At 37.1% G+C, this 21,972-nt stretch overlaps 2 protein-coding genes across 2 annotated transcripts in view; both read right to left on the bottom strand.

Moving 5' to 3' along the window:
* LOC121528845 (golgin subfamily B member 1-like) overlaps window positions 1–8,211 on the bottom strand; it is a 55,245-nt gene extending 47,034 nt beyond the window's left edge. Inside the window, exons 1-4 of the mRNA XM_041816513.1 lie at window positions 8,077–8,211; window positions 3,925–3,984; window positions 918–1,073; window positions 115–252 (exon numbers count right to left, since the gene is read on the bottom strand). Of these exons, the coding sequence (XP_041672447.1) occupies window positions 115–252; window positions 918–1,073; window positions 3,925–3,969 (339 nt within the window). The 5' untranslated portion in view covers window positions 3,970–3,984; window positions 8,077–8,211. The remainder of the gene's footprint in view (window positions 1–114; window positions 253–917; window positions 1,074–3,924; window positions 3,985–8,076) is intronic.
* A 3,403-nt stretch (window positions 8,212–11,614) lies between these two features.
* On the bottom strand, window positions 11,615–20,706 carry LOC121528345 (guanylyl cyclase-activating protein 2-like). Its single transcript, XM_041815807.1, has 4 exons — window positions 20,258–20,706; window positions 20,005–20,154; window positions 13,769–13,871; window positions 11,615–13,681 (listed from the first exon to the last, which is right to left on the bottom strand). Exons 1-4 carry the CDS (start codon window positions 20,456–20,458, stop codon window positions 13,563–13,565), a joined length of 573 nt encoding a protein of 190 aa, XP_041671741.1. The 5' UTR covers window positions 20,459–20,706; the 3' UTR covers window positions 11,615–13,562.
* Window positions 20,707–21,972: the final 1,266 nt, after the last annotated feature.

The following is a 21,972-nucleotide window of genomic DNA, read 5'->3' on the forward strand; positions in this document are numbered from 1 at the left end:
GTATGCCCAAATGAGGACGAAAATAAACTATGTACAAGATTAGATACATAGTGGTGAGTTTTAGGAATAATTTTTACATTTTTGCATTTCCCCACAAAGAATACAGCAATATACCTTTTTGCTGTGTGTCGGCGTGCCCTGATCTCCCTGCTTTTTCTTCAGCTCCTCCAGCTGAGAGGTGAGGGAGGTCACCTTTGCTTTGTTCTGCAGACGTAGCTTTGACAATTTGGCCTCACATGTCTCCTTCTCCACCTGAGACACAGACAATATATTTCATACAACATGAGTTTAAAGTAGTGTCACTCATCAGCCTCAGCCCTTTGTGGTGAAGTGGTTCTTTTATGAGCATTTGAGGAAATGTTGCCAAAAATGTGACTGTGACAATGCAATGACTCACTAGTGGTGCATTAAATGCTGGTAATACTGGTGTGGAGGAATCTATTTCCACATTCCTGTCTTTTATATTGGGTAGTAGACTTTGACATGGAGTTTAATAGTTAACAGGGTGCAGGTATCTCACTGAACAATCTTGGTCTGTGACAAACACAAGCAGCAGATAAATAAACGAGGGTTGTCACATTTTCAGACCTTAACACTTAGATATAAAATAATAAAAACAAAAAAATTTATTGATAGCTATTCTCATACAACAGCGAAAAAAATACAAGTCCTATGCTCCAAAACTGGTTGGTTTCAATGTTTTGTGCCATCAATACAGTGTATAGGTGTTTTCTTTTAATAACTGACGATCCATTCCCTCCTACATATTAGTCTTTTGAATCCAAAGATGTGGTTTTAATCATTTGCACTTTTTTGGCACAAAAATACAGATTACAAAAGTAACATTTAATTAGCCTAAGCAAACTTTTACTGGAACAAAAAAAAAAACCTTATGAGAAAAAGAGTTCTGATCTCACCTTAAGTTGGTCATCTTTGGAGCGAAGTGCTGCATCTTTCTCTCGGATCATCTCCTTCAGCTGAGCGACGAGCTGCTCAGTCTGAGCCAGGCGTTCTGCCATTTCTTCAACAGCAACTTCTCTACCTGCAGCAGCACCCCGGGGAGAGCCTGGGCCCTGGGAGGGGACAGGGAGAGATGGTCTTTAACGTTTAAGGAATGTACATCCTGGCTAGACAGCAAATAAAAACACCTGTTGTAGGAATGAGTGCCCTGGTATTTGTTTGGAGCTACATTTTATGAAGCCATCTGAAAGCAAAGACAAAAGCAATTTCATTTGGCGTTGGTCTCGGGTAAACAGCCAGCTTTAGAGTGTGTATTTTTAACCATGTGGGACCAAGAATGGAGCACTACAAGTCAACAGAGTATATACTGTATTAAATTACATGCTTATGGATATCTGTAGACCTGAAAGGGGCAACAGAGATTTCCAGAACCAACCTTTTTTTTTATACCAATTCAGACTCAAACATAGGTGTTATCAAGTTATATGCTTACAGGGTGGTTAAATAAACTAAACAACTTAAAGCATCAGTCACAAAGATCTTGATTTGACTTGCAAACCAATTTTACATGTCAAGTCTCATGAATGTCCTGTGCATTTACCGTTCATGAGGGGTAATTTAAAAATTTGTTTTGGGGTTTTGATACCTTAATTTGATAGGATAATGCAGGAAAGGAGACAAAAATCAGACTTGAACCCAGACCACAACAGCTGGAGGACAATAGCCTCCAAACATGGGAGTCCATTCTAACCACAATGCCATCATTTCCCCATTCATGATGTTTTTACCAGGAGCCAGATATCCACAGAGGACTGTTCTTTTCAAAAAACAAACAGATCAAGTGATTAAAACCAGGAAAAACAGAGAAATAAGAAGTAATGAAAAAGTATTTCTCTGCTGCTCTTTTTCACACTAGATGTCAGCCTGGACTGCATACTGAACTGTCGATAACTTGGGTTCAGCTTGTTTCTCTCAACTTTAAGATCAAGACAGCTGTTGACTTCAATGTGTCTTACAGAGTAATTGAAAGTTTAGTCATCTTAAAATGTTTCCAAGGTTGCCAGATAGATACAGGTCTGCCGTCTGTCCCAGGGGTCACAACAAAACATGGAGAAGCAGCATTCCAGTTTTATGATTCCGTTGTCTGAACAAACTTCCAGAAACCACTAAGTCTGCTGACAGTTTAAATCAAGGTTGAAGAGAAAAGAATGTGTGGAAAAAACGGGATGGACAGAGGTCAAATTGCAAATAAATAAATGACTATCCAGGTTATTTGTAAACCAAGTTAAAGTAAAAAAATGCTAAAACAAATCCCTGATTGATAAAGGATTTTTATGTAACACCAGAGTGCCTCTGATTTTCAACCTAGACTGTGGTCAAGGTATTTTGGACTTTGTTTACAAATAACTTTGACAATAATAAACTTCTGTGCAGGTTAAAACACATGTTAATTGTGTTTTTAGAGAGGTTATGAAAGTGTGTTAAGCTTGGTAGGCAATTGCCAAAAAATGATTATTTATTGTGAATTAGTCCCATTTTCTAAGTGCATGATCAACCTAATGAGGTAAGTGAGGTTCAAAGCACCTCTCTATTCAGCTGGAAGTAAAGAGCTTAATAGTGGAAAGGAATTTCAAGGCTAAAAATTAAGGGGATAACTTTCAGCTCAGGTTTGCTTTCTTCTTTGAAATGCCACAGAGAATGCTGATGCTTTTAAGTAATGATGAGCAGTTATATCAAATGTTGCATTAGCAAGACTTGGTATATAGTAAAGTAAATAGGATAGGGTTACAGAGGGATTAAAGCTTGAGCAGTGGTCCCCCCTCACAGGAAGTGCGAGCCCTGATTGTCTGAGTCAAAGCCCTGTGCTCAGCAGTCTACATAAATCCAGTCTGTGAGGACAGGACTCAGACTGCAGAGCTTTCACTGGGTTTCTTTGCAGCTAATAAAGTGGTAAGTAAGAGTGAGGCTGCACCAGGCAACAATAAATGATTCATGGAAATGGCTGCTTTCTGTGAAATGATGTCAGCACGGACTAGAGTCTGCCATCACTCAGTGGTGTGTTTTCAATTTTATTTGATGAACTTGTGAGTGAAAAAAACCTACACATGGGCTTCTCTTAGGGGATTTCTGCTTTAGTGAGAGCTAGAATCAAACCAAGTATTTTCTTCACATTCAAGCAGAAACAAAGAGTTAGACATTTTACTCACACACAGGCTGTTTTGTGAAAGAAAAGTGACTTAATGCAGAAACTAGAGCCTGAACAACACACTAATCTTCGTCAAGTGACCAGTGTGGCATTATGACTGTTCAAACCAACCCACTCCAAAGCAATGGCATGTTTGTGCAAAAGATTTCACTTTCTCTTCATTTTTATTCATCTGTTCTGTATACAGGTGAGGATGAAATTATTCATCAGTTCACCATAAGGTCAGCTCTAAAGGGTGCTAATAATTTTGACCCAGGCAGTGTTTGTTTTGTTGTGAAATAATGTTTCTGTGTGCAAAGTGAAATAATATATGCTTACAAAATAAAACTAGGATGACTGGAAAAGCTGAGTTTAAAATACCTTGCTCTGTTTAATAGCACTTAAGAAATATTTTTTCAAATACTAGATTTTCATAGTGGGGCTAATAATTTCATCCTCATCTGTACATCTGTTAATGGCATTATATAAACCATGTATACAGTGTATACTAGCAGCAATTTACTGTGAGATAAGCCAGAACTGGTCTGATTTTGCTCTACTTCTCCATTTCAATGTCACTGTGGATGTCTTTTATTTATTAACTTAGGCTGTTTCTTTTGCCACAGCATTTGACCTTTCATATTTGCTTCTTCATATTCAAGATATCTTGTGTATCATCACAGTCCTATATAACAACATTTCCTGTCATTGTGAGCTTGTGCACGGTTGAAATGACAAAAGAGAACATTTGATTTATTTCCATTAAGCAGTGTACTCACCACAGAGCCAGGCTCTCCCTCTTCTCCAGAAAACCATTTCAGCATGGTCACGGTTTAAAGCTGAAACACAAACACACAATCAATCAGTACCAAAAAAACAAGATATTTAAATTCAAACAAAGAGGCATCTTTAAAAACCGTTAACAGACATACAAAAAACATGACATATACATGCTAAAACAGAATAAGTACAGACATAATAGAGCTTGATCTTTTAAATATCGTTACTGATTAAGATACCTGGCAACTGAGAAAAGGACGATGATGCAGCATGATAGCTCCAGATAACACAGAAATATAACTGTAACAATTAACCTACACATGGGGTAACTTTGTAGACTAAACAACATAGACAAATGAAACATATCACAAAACAAACATTAAGGACTTAACAGACTAAAATGTATAATTATCTAAAATGTCACCATTACAGTCATAATAAAACTACTCCAGGTGGGTCTGAGTCTCTAAAGTGCTTTTTAAATACATCTATTCTGTAAGACAGGTGTTCAGGAGAGGAATGAATCCATCAAATACAGCATTGTAAACTCTAGTTTACTGTCTAAACTGCACAAAAATATTGGCAGCATTTATGTAATTCTGATTTGTTTGACTTTTACTACAATCATACTGAGGTTCAATTCTGGCACCATAACAACTCTGGTCCTAACTAGATTTAAACTGTCTGGTTGCTTTGATACACCTGCATTTGCTGTATTTCAAAATTACAGAGGAAGTACATCTTAAATACAATGTGGTAACAGTGGTTGTGTGAGTTCTGTTTTCTAGCTTTCAAAAAGACATGATTGTTTTTCAGAGCCCACAGTGAGTGAACAATCAGTGAAATGATAGTGTAAGTGTCAGGAAGCAGCTTCAAGGCAGGCCACAACTAACCCTGTGACCACGGAGCAAGCACACCTCTGGTTAGCTTGACAACCTTTTGGAACATAACGCCCACAAAGGGTTAAAGGCAACGCAATGTTAGCCTATGCTCTCTGTTTACCCATCTTCAATTATTTACAACCGCTCTAGCTTAGCTGAAGGAGTACAGGAAACCTGATCAGCAGGCCTGCAGAGATAGGAAAGACAGTCAGATGATTGTTGGAAACTGGGCCAACAAAGACAGAGTCATGACAATACAGCTTTTTTTTTTTTACTTCACAGCTGATTGTACAACCCTGTTAAACACCAGACAAGCATGTCTCTTACTATAGATTGTCAGTATTTAGATATCCCTCAATAACATATTTGAAATGATACAATCTGTTATTTTATATGTTGATAGTATCTAAAAATACAGACTCTTTCAAACAATTTCAGAGCCTCAGAAATATATCTTAAGGACAAGCTCCCTCAGGAGAAAAGGAGGCAGCAATGATGGTCCATTCAAGTTCACAGGTCAGAGAATACTGATGTTTCTCAAGTCATTTCTACATTTCACATTAATGTCAACAGTGTTTTGGTACTTAACAGCTGCCAAATCATTAGTGAATTTTCGATAGTGTGCATGAAATTGCCTGCCATAGCTGATAACAAAAACAACAAACTACCCAATATTGAGTGTCTCAGACTTCTTTTGTTGTTGCTGTGGTATCAGGTACTGAGATTGTTTGATTCTGCTGGAATCATATCCAAGTTTAACACCCTCACTTCAGACAAATGAAGGAGACTAACCTTAAGCCTTTTCAATCCACAGTTAGATGCATAGGCCTGTTTCAAACCAGCCATGTCTCTTAGAAATGTATAGCACCAAAAAATATTACTATTCTTTGATACCAGTTGGTTTGAAATTATATTATCTATTATTTCAGGGAATGATAGCATCATAAAGCATGCACACTTTAATAAAAAAATTCTTCTGTAAATACAGGACAAGGGCATAAGTAAGGAATGAATCCATCAAGGATTGCAAGTAAACTCCTGCAAACCAACTTAAATGCAAGACTACTTCTTGTTATAATATTGCCTTTTTTTTTTTTTTTTTTTTGCAGTTTAGACAGTGTAGGAGTTCTGCCTTCAATTTCTGGTAACTGAAAACAAGATTTGCCCTTGAACTTCTCTTCTTAGCTCCCAGGGTACTGAAACAAGTATAGAGTATTACAAGTTTACAGTGTTTCCCACACATATATGGTACTTGGGTGGGCAACCCAGGTATATTTGCAGCAACCCAAGTATATTACCAGCATTTTTTTTTCATTTAAATTAATATTCAATAACCATACCATGCACAAGAGATGCATTCACTAACACAAACATGCACAATGTTTCATGTAAAGAAATTCAGCTTCTTATACAGTCATCTTGATTTTTTTTTCTGCAGCTGCTTGTTTCCAGTTGTTAATGTTCTCCTGAACTCAAGAATGATTGCTGCAATACACTATCTCATCATCACTAAACTAGGGATAAACAAAGTTGGATTTTTGCCAATGTCAAATATGCTGATATTTCCATGCTCATTTTAGCCAATACTGACACAGCATGTACAACTTATTGTTTTATATAAATGCCAAGTCTGTCTTGTAGTAGAACAGGCCTGTTATTGAAATTATTTCTTCAAATTTAACAGCAGGTTTGTGTTGTGATTCCCCAAGCCAATCCTGACACTGTACTTAAAATAACAAAACAAAAACATGTTCTACTGAACATCAAGAAGTTAAACTAGGTGTAGTTCAGATATAAAACCCCAGTCCTTAGAACACACTTTGAAGTTTAAGGAACGAGGATAAAAAAGAAACAAACTATCGCTGATATAGAGTCATCAGTTTTTTTTAAACTAAACTAATTTATTTGTTTATATGTCTGCTGACATATGGTTAAAATACCGGCCGTAATTATCAGCAGAAATTTTCATATCTGCTGATACCTGACTGAGTTTCTGAGCTAATATCTGCTGGTATCAATATGCCAATGTGACAATAACACTGTGCATCCCAACAATGCATCTTCACACATGCAGCTCATCTGCAAAGATTACCAAATATAGAGTGAAACATGACAAAAGACAAGTAGTGTTATTGAAGCATCTGCTGGTGAATACTGTGAAAAGTGCAGAAAAACACAAAAAATAAACTGGTGAAATCAGGCTGGTGGCATGGCACTCCTACTACCAGTGTTGTGGCATTCTCTGGGAAACACTGAAGAATTAGAGTTTAACATTCTTGCAGTATAACATGCCTAGTCTCTCTGTCCTTTTTACATTTAGTGTCCCAGCTCCCTTCAGACTAAACTGGCCAGCACTTGAGGCCTGAGTACCTCGACGGGGTGCAGGATCAGCCAAACTCATTCAGCCAGACCAGCCCATGTGACGCAGGAAAAATCAGGTCAAACTGGTTCTCTCACGCATTCCTCGGTAGGAAACAGCCCGGAATGACACCGCGGCTGCCTGGTGTCTATACTGATTATCTCAATGCACCAAACTTATCTGATTGATTTGCAATGGCACAAAAGTAACTGCTTGGTTTTACGAGCAACAAGCAGAGAAGCATGTGAATTTTGATCCATTTAAGAAGAAAGTCCCCCTAGATACTGTCTGCAATCATATCATCTTATAAAGAACTACACATACACGTGGAGAGATTGAAATAAGTAATAAAAACGCCATGCTAGACAGTGCTTACGATGTTTAAATGGACATGTAGCTACATGTCTGTCTTTGACTCAGTAACCTGATGATAATTATAGCTTCAATAAACTTAAGTCGCAGTAAGGCACCCTAAGTGAAATCAAAATGACTCAGTATGTATCATGTCCAAAACATTTAAGTCTGCCAACAGTTTTGCCTCAACAAAAGTAAGTCGTTGGAAAGTGTTGGAAATGTTTTTGACGTTAGCTAAGTTACTAGCCTGCATCTGCTAATGTTATTCTAACGTTTGAAAGACCTACCCGTATCATGGCTAATCTTTGCCCCAAAACTTAACACCTCCACTAGATGATGGCCTCTGAGGTTGTGGTGTACATCGACAGCTCGAAAAGCTCTTTCAATAAGTAGTTACAATTTATAGCAAACGTTAATCCAGCTTGCTAACTTTATCCTCCAAGCTATGTAGCTACATGCTAACTCAGCTAGCACTGACTGCATCTTGACTCTCCGCTTGATGAATTAACTCAGTCCAGCAAGTCAAACCTTATTAAATATTACTCGTAAGTGCTTACTAGATTTACAGCTGCATGAAGATTCCACCTGAAGCCTCGCAACCTCGACAAAATCCTGTAAAGTTACATTTTATTCCATTTGGCGACGGGACAGAGATATGCATTTGGTCACGTTTGTCAACAGACAACTGGGAGGGCTCTGCGCATGCGCAATTCCGTCATGTTGACAAGTCCCGGAGGAAAACCATAATAATGCGTTCTTTTTAAAATTGAAATAGTTAAATATTTAACAGTTACGAAAGTGCAGTTACCTTGTGCTCTTTGTATAAGCTATTCTTTAAAAGAGGCCTGTGTTGCCCGATCAAGGAGGAAACAAACATCAAGACAAGCACTGCTCATCATTTCCGTTTTTGTGCGCTGAATTAAATCAATGAATCATTTTTGAGATTTGAAATAAATTAACATACTTTTATCATCGATTCGAGAGTGGCAATGAAGTCATAATTTTTGCATATTATTTAGTGATATATTAGGAATGTAATGCACAGAGATAAATGTTACCATATACTAGATAGATAAATATATAGGCCTAATATAGAATTTCTTTTTGTGTAGCCGTCCGTTTCTGAGTTTTTTTCTTTCAGTTAACTATCACAGGTTCAGTGTCACTTTAGAAGTGATTTTAGATTTTACGGATCACTTTTAAAGCCTATATGGATGTTACTCCAGGTTACATTTCTTATGAGCCAACGCACAGCCTCAGATCCTAGAGCAGGGCCCCCCCAAAGTCAAGATTCAAGACTGGGCATTTACTGTAAGGGGCCCTCGACTTTGAAGGAATCTGCCTGTAAAGCCTGAGATGCAGCGGCATCTTTTCAATCACTTCATAAAAACTCCCTATTACGGACTTGCTTTAATGTGATGTGATCTTTAATACTGTAAGTTATTTTATACATGTCTTTCTCTTATCCTTCATTCATTCTGCTGTTCTTACTCTATCCATTTCCCATCTTTTTAAAGCCCTGTTCTTAACAGGTTTAGATTTTTTTTTTCAAATTTAATTGCTTGGGTTTCAATCTTTTATTGATCTGTTTTTAATTCTTTTATCTTTGTTATACATTGATGTGATTCATCCTCTTATATGCATGTATATTCATTGGAGCTGTCAAGATTAATCACATTAATGATGATTAATCATGGCCCACAATTAGTATGCTAATTGTTCAAAATCATGATTCATGATCATGATTCATGATTAATCTCGTGCTTTGTTGGGCATTTTAGCACACTTTGGTTAGGCCATGTCAGTGTCTCCCTGTGGAAACAATGATTTAAGTCCACTACTGCTCCTGAATGTCTTATTCATTTGAAAACTCACAGACAGGGTGCCATTATATTAAGCTAATATTGTAGGTCATAAGCAGAGAATAAGGTCCTGGATGCACTGATCAGTTTCCAGCCTCAATGCATAAAAATAATCTTGACCCCGTGTTCTCAAACATTTACCTCTTATCCGTCTTCTTGTTTCCTTTTCAATCCATAACAAGTTCTGTTTTCCATGGTTAAGGTTATGGCATAATCTCTGACCTACCTATAAAAGCAGGTCTGTATCCAAAAAAAAGAAGTCAATAAGCATTCATTTAAAACAGGGGAGCAACCCAAAAGGACACAAGCTTTTTAAAATGTAAAATAGAGGAATTTTAGAAAACAGTTAAAAAGAATGCAATTTATTGCGATTATGTACAAAAGTATTTTTAGTCTTTAGACAGCCCTTTATACATTTTGTTTATTATTTATCACATTTTCCATAAAATCACATCATACTGTCTTTTGTTTCTTTGTTTAATTTATTTTTAATTTTCTATGATCTCCTACTTTACCTGTCTTTTAAGATCTCCCTGTTGTGTCACTTCTATTTCTTATTTGTGTAATATTTTGCTGACTTTATTGACAGTCCCATTTTGTTCGTGTGGTCAGGTTTGAGTTTTCAGTATCTTCTGTGTTTGGTTTGATTGTTGGTGTTTAAAACATTATTCCCCAAGTTCCTGTATTTTTCGATTAAAACACTTTGTAAACATCTGTTTTCTAAGGCGCTGTCTATATAAAGATGTGATAATGATGAAGATTGCTATTACTGTTAATCAAGTAAAATTTGGGATAGTATCTCACACTACTCCACTGCATTTTACATAGCATCAGTTTCTGATTTTTAAGAAAAGGGCTGTCAAATAGTTCACACTTTTATTCACAGTTAATCCCAGAATTTCTGTTGGTGATTGTAATTAATTTCACCTTTTTGTCAAATTTTGAAATTCCTCTACTTTGCATTTAAGAGTTTTTGTTTCATTTATGGATTTTTGTCAAGGACTAGAGATAACTGACTCCCTGTATGGCTAGGATTCCCTGTAATTTACTAGGCCAAAATAAAGAAATATCCTGTGCATAATCATGCAACTGGTACAGAAAATCATAACCTAATTTCCAAAAAATTACTTGTTAAAACACCAGAAAACAAGTAAAAGAAAAAAAAAGATTAGAAAACTATAATTGCCACAATATAATGAGAGTAAGGCTTAGAGATTGAGGGTTAGAGTAAAAAAAAACACACCTAATTACCAGAGAATTGCCACAATATTACCAGAAATTACTTTATAATTAATAAATTATTTCTAGGTTAATACTTTCTTAATATTACTTGATCACATCACACTGTCTGCTGGGAGATGCTGCAATGTAAATCTAAATCTAAAGTGTGCTAAAAGGACAATGAAACTTGATTTATCAGGACTCATGTATTCACTGATTATGGATTTTAATTCATCAGTGAAGGCAGATTTGACACAAAAGGCAAACACAATGCAAACAGGTCCTCCAGGCCCTCAGAGACGCTGGATTTAGCTCTTCCTACTAATCTTAGCCTTTAAAACTCTTTGCCTAATGGCATGATATCCAGCCGCTGTGCAAACATCTGCCTCCACCTCACAGTCACCATACCACCATACCTGAACCCATGACTGCAGGACAGAGACAAGCTGTGAGCACAACAATTACAGCAAACACTTTATGGTATGTTCTTAAGTCTCCTTAAAGTCATTTTCACATATTTTCAATAGAAATAATAAAGCCAATGGTTTGTGAGACACAGAGAATGAAAATTTCACTTTAAAGTTTAAGAAGCAATCACTGCAGTGGCTCAAAGAGTGTAAAGACATGTGTTTATGTGGTTCTAATTCTGTCCGTGTAAAACTGGATGTCACACTGTTAGGTAAAGAGCCTAAGAAGCTAAAAATAGTCTATCTAAATCCAAACAGTGAACGCTCCAATGAGGTCTTTGGAACTTTACTAGAGAGCTGTGCTGGCATTTCCAAGTATGCTCGTCTGTATCTAATTATGTGGTAGATCCAGGAGTGAATTTAATTCAGGTTAGCAGATGGCTTTTAGGAAAAACAGCATGCTAAGATTTTACTTTAACAAAAAATGGCCCAGACATTAATCATCACTGGATGTTGTTTCTTTTATTGACAGCAGACAGTAAAGTTTATTGGCAATAATGACCAAAATCCTTTATTAACTTAATTCCCTTTATCTCCATGCTCCAATTACCATCCATCCTCTGCTGTTACCTGCAGGCAGCTTGTTTATCATTCACCCACCTTACCTTCTAAACAACACATGGACATTTATTCTGGGTTTTCAACCAGGCACATTGTGATTAAACAGTATAAATATCATTTAAATACATTCAAGCTGTGGTTTACAGCATGTGCTTGGACTAATCTGTGTATTGACATCAAACATATTTCTTAAAAATGATCAGCATTTGGATCTTTTTGCCCTTTTCACACATGCAGCCTTTCTTCTTTTAAATTTGCATTTAAAGATATTGTATAACCACATGCAGGCTACCAAAAATTCCTGGCATGTTTTACCCTCACAGTAGGAAGTTATCCTGCAGTTTGCCACCTATTTAAAATCTTAACAGGACTATCTGAAGTTGATATGCACTTAGAATAATTTTTGATATTTTTAAAAATGTTTTTGAAAAGAAAACCTATAAATTAAGGAGAAAAGAGAAGAACCCAACTAAACCTTTAAATTATACTTTCAATTTTTCAGCTTTTTCTTTTTAATGCAAACTTTTGACTTGAAATAAGAGGAGTCATTCAGAATTAATTCATTTAAGTTTAAAGGCAGCAACACATCTCAAAAAAGTAAGGACTGCCATGTTTACCATTGTGTAGCATCCCCTCTTCTTTTAACAAGTGGGAAACGAGGAGGTCAGTTGCCAGAGTTTTGGGAGAGGAATGTTGTCCCATTCTTGTCTCATGTGGGATTCTAGTCCTGGGTCTTCTTTGTGGGATTTTTCATTCAAATTTTTTCTATTAGTGAAATGTCAGAATTTGCTCCACAATTACTCATAGATTGGTGAGCCTCTGCCCACCTTCGCTTCTTAATGACTCTGCCTCTCTAAAACGCTCCTTTTATACCCAGTCGTGTTTCTGACCTAATTTGGTGTAAAATGCTCCACCAGCTGTTTTTCATTAGTACCATTTACTTTCCAGCCTTTTGTTGCCCTGTCCCTACTTTTTTGAGATGTGTTGCTGCCATCAAATTTAAAATGAGCTAATATTTTTCATGAAATAGTAAAATGTGTCAGTTTTTTTGGGAATTAGGTTGCATGTTACCTGCAAGTCTGTGGTTGACTGCCCACAGACCTTCATTCGGCTGTTAGGCTTCATGTTAAGGCTTTGCCCCTTCTTAACCAAAGAAATGTAGGCTCTGATGGTTATTCGAGGATTTATAGTAGAATGTATCAATTATCTACTTAGACTTACAATGTAAGGGAATTTACATAGACGTAGGGAGTTTGTATTTATTTGACATTTTGCCTGCACTGATAATAAGTACCAGTAATCTAGAAAATTGAGGATGCAACCTATCCTGATGAATCCTGATATCAAATTAAATCGAATCGTTTGCATGATAACCATTGAATTGTGAGACCAGTCACGATGCACAGTTCTGCTTTATGCTTACATTTCTTTGAATGAGATATTCATGAAAGAAAATTAGAGCAATACCCTCTCTTTGTTTTAAGTTTTTGCTGTGTTTGATGATGGATTTATCCAGATAAATCTGTCTAATTTGCAGAAGTGTTGATCCACAGATAAACTGATGAGAACTGCTTGGCTGTAGAAGTTTAGGGTCATATCACAGTCAGGTTTAGTCTCCATTCAGAGGTTCCAGGATGTGAAATAAAGAACATTAGAGGAGTGAGGTTATTACGCTCTTTCATTAAGAAAATGAAACCACAGTGAAAGATTAAGATGCCCTATAAAAAAAACATCCCTTGAGATTACACTTAATCTGAACTCTCTCAGATTATAAAAACCCACAAGGACAAATGACCTTGAATAGCAAAAACCTCCAAACATGAGTAAAAAATTTAAGTGTTCTCCTGGGTAAAAAAGGTACTTAGAAAATACTAAGGCCAGTTATCACTGTCTCTTTATGTCCAGTCATTCATAATGACTGCACATTTAAAGTCAGGTTTTCTCATGCTTCTGATTGAACCAATCACAAGGCCCGATGTCCAGTCTGAGCTGCTCCAGCACCCACGGGTCCTTCTCAGCACCCTCGACAAATTCCTCTAAAGAAATCTCACCTGAAACAGAAAGACACACAATCAGAAGGAAGGACACGGTCATACCGTTAATGTAGGCATATCTTATTAACTCAGAATGGATCTTACTGTCTCCGTTCTTGTCCAACAGCTCAAATATTCTGTCACAAACTTCATCAACATTTATGTCACTGACACTCGGGTTGTTGTGTTGCTTTATCTTGTGGATTATCTGAGAAGATGGGAGAAAAAAAAACATAAAATTTGAGCCTTTTTACCTTCAGATGAGTCCATAAATTTCTGTAAATGTCAAAGAACACAACACTCATCTGGAGTCTACTTGTATGTAAGTACATAATGTCATGATTGCATTTTTTCAATCTATTTTGTTTTCTAATGCACAATATTTTTAGTAACATTTACTGAACAAAGACACTCATATGCCAAATGATTTAATGCATGTCTCTCCCCTCTTTCTCACCCCTGTTAATGACTCAATCCACCATCCTCGAATAAAGGCATATTTATAAAAATGGTCCTCAAAGGAAGCAGATGCAAAGAAAACAAAGTGTGGCATAGAACTGATCCCAAATGCACGAAAAAACGAAGTCCTCCCTGTGAGATGTTATTGGAATCACTTTAGGACAGTACCTCTAATTTTAACACATGCTTCAAGAAGGCGGCCCAAAAATCTAAAAGCAACAGTGCAGTTGAGTTTCTAGAATACAATCAAAAGAAGAAGATTGAAAACTCTTAAAAGTGCAGTTTTCTTTAATGTGGTGAGATTTAAAACCAGACAAAAACTTCTTGCTAATATATCCTTAGTTTTAGTCTTTAAGCATGCTGACGGACACATTTGTCATGATTTGTCTCAGGCTTGGTGATAAACATTATAGATGAGCTGTTTACTGTAGAACAATATTTACAATATGAACAAGATTCTTCACCATTCTTGTGAGAACCTGTGCGAACACTGACGTATGGACTTATGCAGGAGTGGCATAAAGTTTGTGTGCACAAAAATTTAGTGAATAGTGTTTGCATGTTTTACAACGTATCTCCAATTATCGTATCGACTTTAACCTTTAGCATTAGAGTTAATATGTTGGACCACCCAGAACGTTCCAGCCACCCAAGCCCTGGGATAAAATGGCCTGATTTGATTGGTCAAGACTTCACATAATGGTAATTGTAGGTCTTGAGTTGTTTTCAAAGAGCAGTCTATTTTAATGTAGTTGTAAATTGAATGATGTTGAGTGTTTCTGGTCTTTGGTCTTGTCTCTGACAAGAGTATTTTATTACTAAAAAAAAAACAAAACAAAAAACTAAAACAACACAAAAACTCAGCAAAAAAAAAAAAAACCCAAAAAAACAAAAACAAACAAACAAACAAAAAAAAAAAACAAACAAAACAAAAATAAAGCATTTCTGCATAAGTAAAAAAAAATGAACATAACTTATAAAAAGAGTAAAAACTAAAATGAAATATCTACTCTACTCTAATATCTCACTCTATTTGTGAAACCTTGCCGATGTCAAAGACAGTTTGAATGTTGTGGAAATTCCTGAGCTGAATCTACTCCAGGAAAAATAAAATTAGATGGCTAAAAACAAATAAGGCTCCTGGTAAGCAGTATGCTAAATCCCACACCAGTGCCAGCAGCATCGCACGGAGGAAGCACGGGGTCATAAGGCCAAGCAGCAGTTCACAATAAACGAGCCTGGAACAGACTCAGTGAGCTTCTCTAGAGTACAAAAGATGCACCAAGGCTTTCCACCTTCCTCTTAACTTATTTTGTTGAAGCAAAGGTGATTCAAGAATAAAAAAATGGATAAACAGAAACTGAGTTTAATACAAATTTTAGAGTTTCAATCATTTTTCAAATGAATGTCCATGCTACAGATTAATAAAAAAGATTATGCTGACTGGTTAATGGACACATGCCATGCTCTGGGACTTGCACATCACATGCATCTGCAACTGTGTAATACTAGTGTACCAGTGAGTGCTTTTATATTGTGTTAAAGCTTTGCAGGGGCACAAGAGGCATAGTGTTACACAATGGGAGCTTCACATCCGCACGATCATAGTTACACAATAACACAAAGGGCAATTTCACCATGTTTTTCACCCTCAAGATGGCAAAATTAACCTTTTCTCTCTTAAAATCAGGTTTGATACACAAACGTGTGGCTTGAACAGGAGCATATTATTGTTTCATGCTCAGGTAGTTTGTTGTAAGTCTACCTTGGATGGTTGTGATACTGATCTGGGCTTTATGGAAGAGTGGCTAGATGGAAGCCTCTTCTCATTGCAGAACACACAGAAGTCTGCTTTGAGTTTGCAAAAATGAAAAATGAAAGCCAAGCAGGCTTTAATGCATTTTTCCACAGAGGAGGGGGCTTGCATGTAGCCACTCTCCCTTACAGCCCATATCGGTGGAGGGCAGCAGTGATGGTTGTCCTTCTGCAGAGGTGGAAAGGTACATGACTGTTGTATTCAGGTAAAAGTACAAGTAAAAGTAAAGTCTTGTTAAAATTTACTTAAGTAAAAACAAAAGTTCTATTCTATAAATCTGCTCAAATAAAAGTAAGAAGTGTTTAATCTAAAGTTTACTTTAAGTTCTGAGTGCTAAGGAGCTACTGAGGAAATTTACAATAAAATATGATCTTTCCTTATAGGCAAGAACAACAAAAGAATAGATCTCCAACCAGGTTGTTCAGGTAAAGCCACGCCTCTATAATAAAGTACAACACACAGCAAATTTAAAAGTGATAATTAAGGACACATAGACTTAAATTTAACATTTAAAAAGTGTCTATATTGGTCCCTACTATCTATAAACTACACTTCTGAAAGTGTTACATTTTTTCCAATATGTCAGAGCTGCAGTGAGTTTGTGGTAAGGTTGGTATCCTCAGGAAAAACAAAGCAGAGTGTCAACCTCAAGGCAATGCAGTCGATGAAGAATACACATGATGTGTCACAGGTGTGAACCCCACCTCAGTGGATAACTTCACTCATGGTGCAAATGTGTCGACACAAACAACATAGGTGGCTGCATATATGGCTTGACCCCAGAAAAAATTAACAAAAGGTTTCTCAGTGGTTTACAGCAGTATCAGATGTGCTTAAAAACATACTAAAAGTTTACCAAAGTTTGACTCCAGAAAAGGCCCCATTTTCAAAATGGCTACCGTCAGGTCCTTAAAATGACCATTACTCCTTTGTATTCCTCCTAAACCAGGAATATTGGTGCTTGATACATGTTTTGGCCATGTAATATTCTAATTAGCACATTTGCATGATAGATAAGTCATTACAAGTAGAATTATATATTAAAGCAATTGGTTACAAGCATATTTATGCGAAAAATAAGTACAGTTTCCCTTAAGTAGTTGTATATTTCACCTTTCTCATATCATTTTGCCAAGTGTTGGTGGTTTTTGTGGTTCATAACAATTCTTTTGATTCCAAAAAAGAATACATTCATTAGAACTGTGTGGCACTGTACACCGCTTTCCTCATTATTATGCAAATGACATTGTTCTCTTATTTTCCTCAATATCAATGCAAATGACAGAATATTTTTCAAGTCATCAACCATTAGAGCATAATTCAAATGTTTTTGAACAAACTTCAGATAACCTTTTTTTTTTTTTAATTAAACCTCAAAATGCACTGTTCCACATTATGAAGCAGGCCACAGGTTTCAGCAATATGGGAAAGTAAAAGGACCTCTGCTGCTTAAAAGTGTCAAATAGTGTAATGCCTTGGACAAGGGAAGAAAATGTGAGATAGTTCATGAAAAATTAATCGTGATCATCATACTGTGAAGAAATTTGTGGCTGATTCAGAGCACAAACGAGTTAACAAACGAGGCATAATGAGGAAGGTTTCTGCCAGACAAATTCATCAGATTAAGAGAGCAGATGCTAAAATGTCATTACAAAACAGCAAACAAGTTTTTGAAGCTGCTGGTGCCTCTGGAGTCCCACCAACCTCAAGGTGTAGGATCCTCCAGAGGCTTGCAGTCGTGTATAAACCTACTATTCAGCCTCCCCTAACCAATGCTCACAAGCAGAAACGGTTGCAGTGGGCCCAGAAATACATGAAGACTCATTTTCAAACAGTCTTGTTTACTGATGAGAGCCGTGCAACCCTGGATGGTCCAGATGGAGGAGTAGTGGATGGTTGGTAGATGGCCACCATGTCCCAACAAGGATGTGACGTTAACAAGGAGGTGGCGGAGTCATGTTCCAGGCCAGATTCGTGAGGAGAGAGCCAATAGGCCCCTTTAGGGTCCCTGAAGGTGTGAAAATGATCTCGGAAAAGTATGTAGAGTTTCTGACTGACCATTTTCTTCCATGGTACAAAAAGAAGAGCAGTGCCTTCTGCAAATTTTCTTCATGCATGGCAATGCTTCATCTTATGCTGCAAGGAATACCTCTGTGTCATTGGCTGCTATGGGCATAAAAGGAGAGAAACTCGTGGTGTGGCCCCCATCCTCCCCTGACCTCAACCTTATTGAGAACCTTTGGAGCATCCTCAAGCTAAAGATCTATGAGGGTGGGAGGCAGTTCACATCAAAACAGCAGCTCTGGGAGGATATTCTGACATCCTGCAAAGAAATTCAAGCAGAAACTCTCCAAAAACTCACAAGTTCAATGGATGGAAGAATACTGAAGTTGATATCCTATGACCTCCTAATGCTGCAAATTCAAAAAAATGGCCATTTTCAGTTCTTTACAACCTATAAAATGTTTTAAAACTCTGTCATGCTTAATAATGTGGAACAGTGATTTTTGAGGTTTTTATTTTTTAAGAAAATAACGGTTATCATTATGAAGTTTGTTCAAAAACATTTGAATTATGCTCTATACACTGACTGTCATTTGCATTGATATTTAGGAAAATAAGAGAAAAATGTCATTTGCTTAATAATGTGGAAAGCGGTGTAGCATAATGCCACCATTATACTCAAAAACATCTATAGAGGATGCATTACATATGTGACAACTTATTCAAATTGAAATGAGTGACCATTTTAGAGGGTTCACACACAGGCCTCTGTTCTGGCTAATTCAAACTTATTTAAGATCAAAAGTTATACAACTCCAATTTAAGTTACTTTTGAGTGCAATAACTTTTCCAATGAATGTCAAGTCTGTGTTTTAGCAAAAAAAGAAGGGTATGTGACCAAAACACATACTGAGTAGGAGTTACATGACATGGCTAAACCATTTACATCTCTGGTTCTCTCCAAACAAAGATTAAAACCTTACATTAATCTCACAAAATCATATATTCCATAAGAATGTAATCATGTCAGTGCAATTCAGACAAGTCCAATGGATTCATGGACCTGGAAAACATGGGGTTAGACACCAAGATTGACTAGGTCAAATAATGAAGGAGTTAGGTTATTTTAAGGGTTCCAGCATCAAGCAATTTTAAGGCTTCCTGCCCATCTTGGACACCATCTTGAAAATTACACCTTTCAAGTGGTCAAACTTTGGTAAACTTTTAGTATGTTATTAAGGACACCTAATACTACAAAAAAACAGCTGAGAAACCTTTTGTTAGAATTTTGTCTGGGTTAGGTGTTTTTTTTTTTAATATATGCAGTCGCCTAACAACAATCCAATGAAAGATGACCAAAAGAAATTCAGCAGGGATTACTGTAGAAAAGGCAACATCTTAACACAACTAAACACATGTGGAGCAGAGCGAAACACTCTACCAAAAGGCATGATGAGTGACTCTGCCAACACAAACCACCTCTGATTAAAACCTACGTAAGTAGAAGTAAAAGTACTGATTACAAAACCTACTCAAAATAGTACAAGTACACAGAAAAACTACTTTATTGCAGTAATCTGGGTCAATGTAATTAGTTACTTTTACCCCAGCCCTCTGGAACTTTCTCCCATCTCCCTTGGACCCTTCTCCCTTGATTGCTCAGTTTGGCCAAGCGACCGACCCTTAGAAGAGTCTCAACCAAACTTCTTCCACTGGAGCATTATGGAGGCCACTGTGCTTTTTTATAGACTTCTCCAGATCTGTCCCTTACATCAATCCTGTCTCTGAGCTCTGAAGACACTTCTTTTGACACCATCACTTGGTTTTTGTTCTGATATGCATTGTCATATATGTGAGCCATTCCAAACCATATCTAATCAATTTAATTTACCACATGTGGACTCAAATCAAGGTGTAGAAAAATCTCAGAAAATTGCTTAATTGCTGCTTGAATTTTAACAGTCATCCAGGAGATGTAACAGCACAGTTAGTTTAGAGCAACATTATACACAAAGCTAATCAAATTTGTCATTGTTCATGTAGATCTAACGTGAATACTTACTCTAAGAATGGTCACGATTTCATGTCTCTCCAGGCAGCCGTTTCCATCCCGGTCATAAACTTTGAAAGACCATCGCAGCTTGTCCTCCAATTTTCCACGAAGAACAAGATGAACCACTGCTACATACTCCAAGAAGTCTATATGACCGTCCTGAAGGGCAAACAGAACATTCACAGATTAATACCCCCTTTACATAAAGATGGTTTAAATGCAATATCTCCACTATGATGCAAACACAACACAGCTCCATTACCTTATTAGTATCAATGGATCGAAACACATTATCCATATAAGCAGATTCTTCCTCTGTGGATTTGCTGGTGACCCCAAAGATCTTCTTAAATTCATGTAAGTGCAGGTTTCCACTTGGGCATTCGTCTGCAAACTTACGGTAGAGTCCCTGGATGTTCTTCAGAGCCACTTCTTTTTCTGTGCCACTGTGTCCTTGGCCCATAGTTTGTTAATCAAAAAAGAATCCAGATTCACTCTTTAAAATAAAGAGGAAGTCTCAGTGTACTCACGTACATTCATCTCTCTGCACCAGCCATGAATCCATGGCTCCCAGTGTCGCCTATCAAAGGTAACCTAAAGGATGAATCCAGTTGACTTTTCAGTGATCTTCTCCAAACCTGACCGTCAAGAATTCCCTCTTTTCCTCCATTATTTGTATTTCCTGGGCTCCCTCACAGCTACAGCACGTTACTCCAGATTAATTCCCTACTGAGCTTAAATGTATTTGGTGTTAAGCAACCGCTCGTTTGGCTGCAGGACAGAGGAGTGGCTTTACCCCACACAGAGACAAAAGGCCAACTCTGGGCTCTCAGGAAGATTAAAAGATATTGTGACGTCAAAGCCTGGGTGAGATCTTGGTGAAACTTTGGATCCTCTGAGGCCAGTCTGTGCACGTTTATCAAGCTTGAGCCGCCTACTTATCGTATCAGTCAGTGTTTACACAGTAAGCTGACTGCTGCTGTAATAAACTCATTCATTCATGTATTTTCTTATTCATTATTCTGTATTTCCTAAATTAATGAGGATTATCCTTTTTTCTATTTTTAAATTCACATTTCAAATTCTTTGATGATCATTGATCATTTTCACATTGTTTTGTTTTGATCTATTGACCTTTTAATAAAGGTGGACAAAACATCATTGCTTTAATCAAAGACTTAGAAGCGTAATCCTTGATGAATTTTACTCCACTACAAGGGGAAGTTATTTGAAAATGCTGAAGTATTACTTTGTGAAAATATCTCAGAACAGTGTTATTTTCAGTGTATGAATCCACTGTGTGATTTTTCTTGCTGCCTTCAAATATTTGTTCCATCATGTCAGTGAAGTTGACCAATCAGAGCACAGAGAATTCTGCACCCACAAAAGCAGGAACTGGTGATGAAGCTGGTGCTAGGTGACGGAGGGGACGTTTGTTGAGCTCTGAGCAAAAGTAGAATTAATCAGATTGTTTTGGTTGACATGCAAGATCAACTATTTCATATATCCACTGCATGGGATGTACACTATATGGACAAAAGTATTTGGCCACACCCGTTGATTATTGAATTCAGGTGTTTCAAGCAGAAACGCTGCCACAGGTGAATAAATCAAGCACCTTGCCATGTAGTCTCCATTTACAAACTTTTGCGATATAAAATGGGTTGTTCTGAAGAGCTCTGACTTAAAGTTTGGTTTTGTGATGGATGCCACATTTACAATAAAACAGTTTGTGAAATTTCATCCCTGTTGGATATTCCACAGTCAACTGGAAGCGATTTTATTAGCAGGGGTGGTTTTAGTGACTTGGAGGCCCCAGGCAAAGATCGATGTGAGCCCCCCCCCAATACCATTCATCTCAACTTCTTTGATGGCCGCCATATGAATATGATTTAATAGAAGCAGCACAGTATGCAGTGTGCCACTAATAACAAAATTAACTCCATTCAGTGTAAGATAATCTGCATTATGACCAGC

This window comes from Cheilinus undulatus, linkage group 1, assembly GCF_018320785.1.
Source record: "Cheilinus undulatus linkage group 1, ASM1832078v1, whole genome shotgun sequence".
NCBI lineage: Eukaryota > Metazoa > Chordata > Actinopteri > Labriformes > Labridae > Cheilinus > Cheilinus undulatus.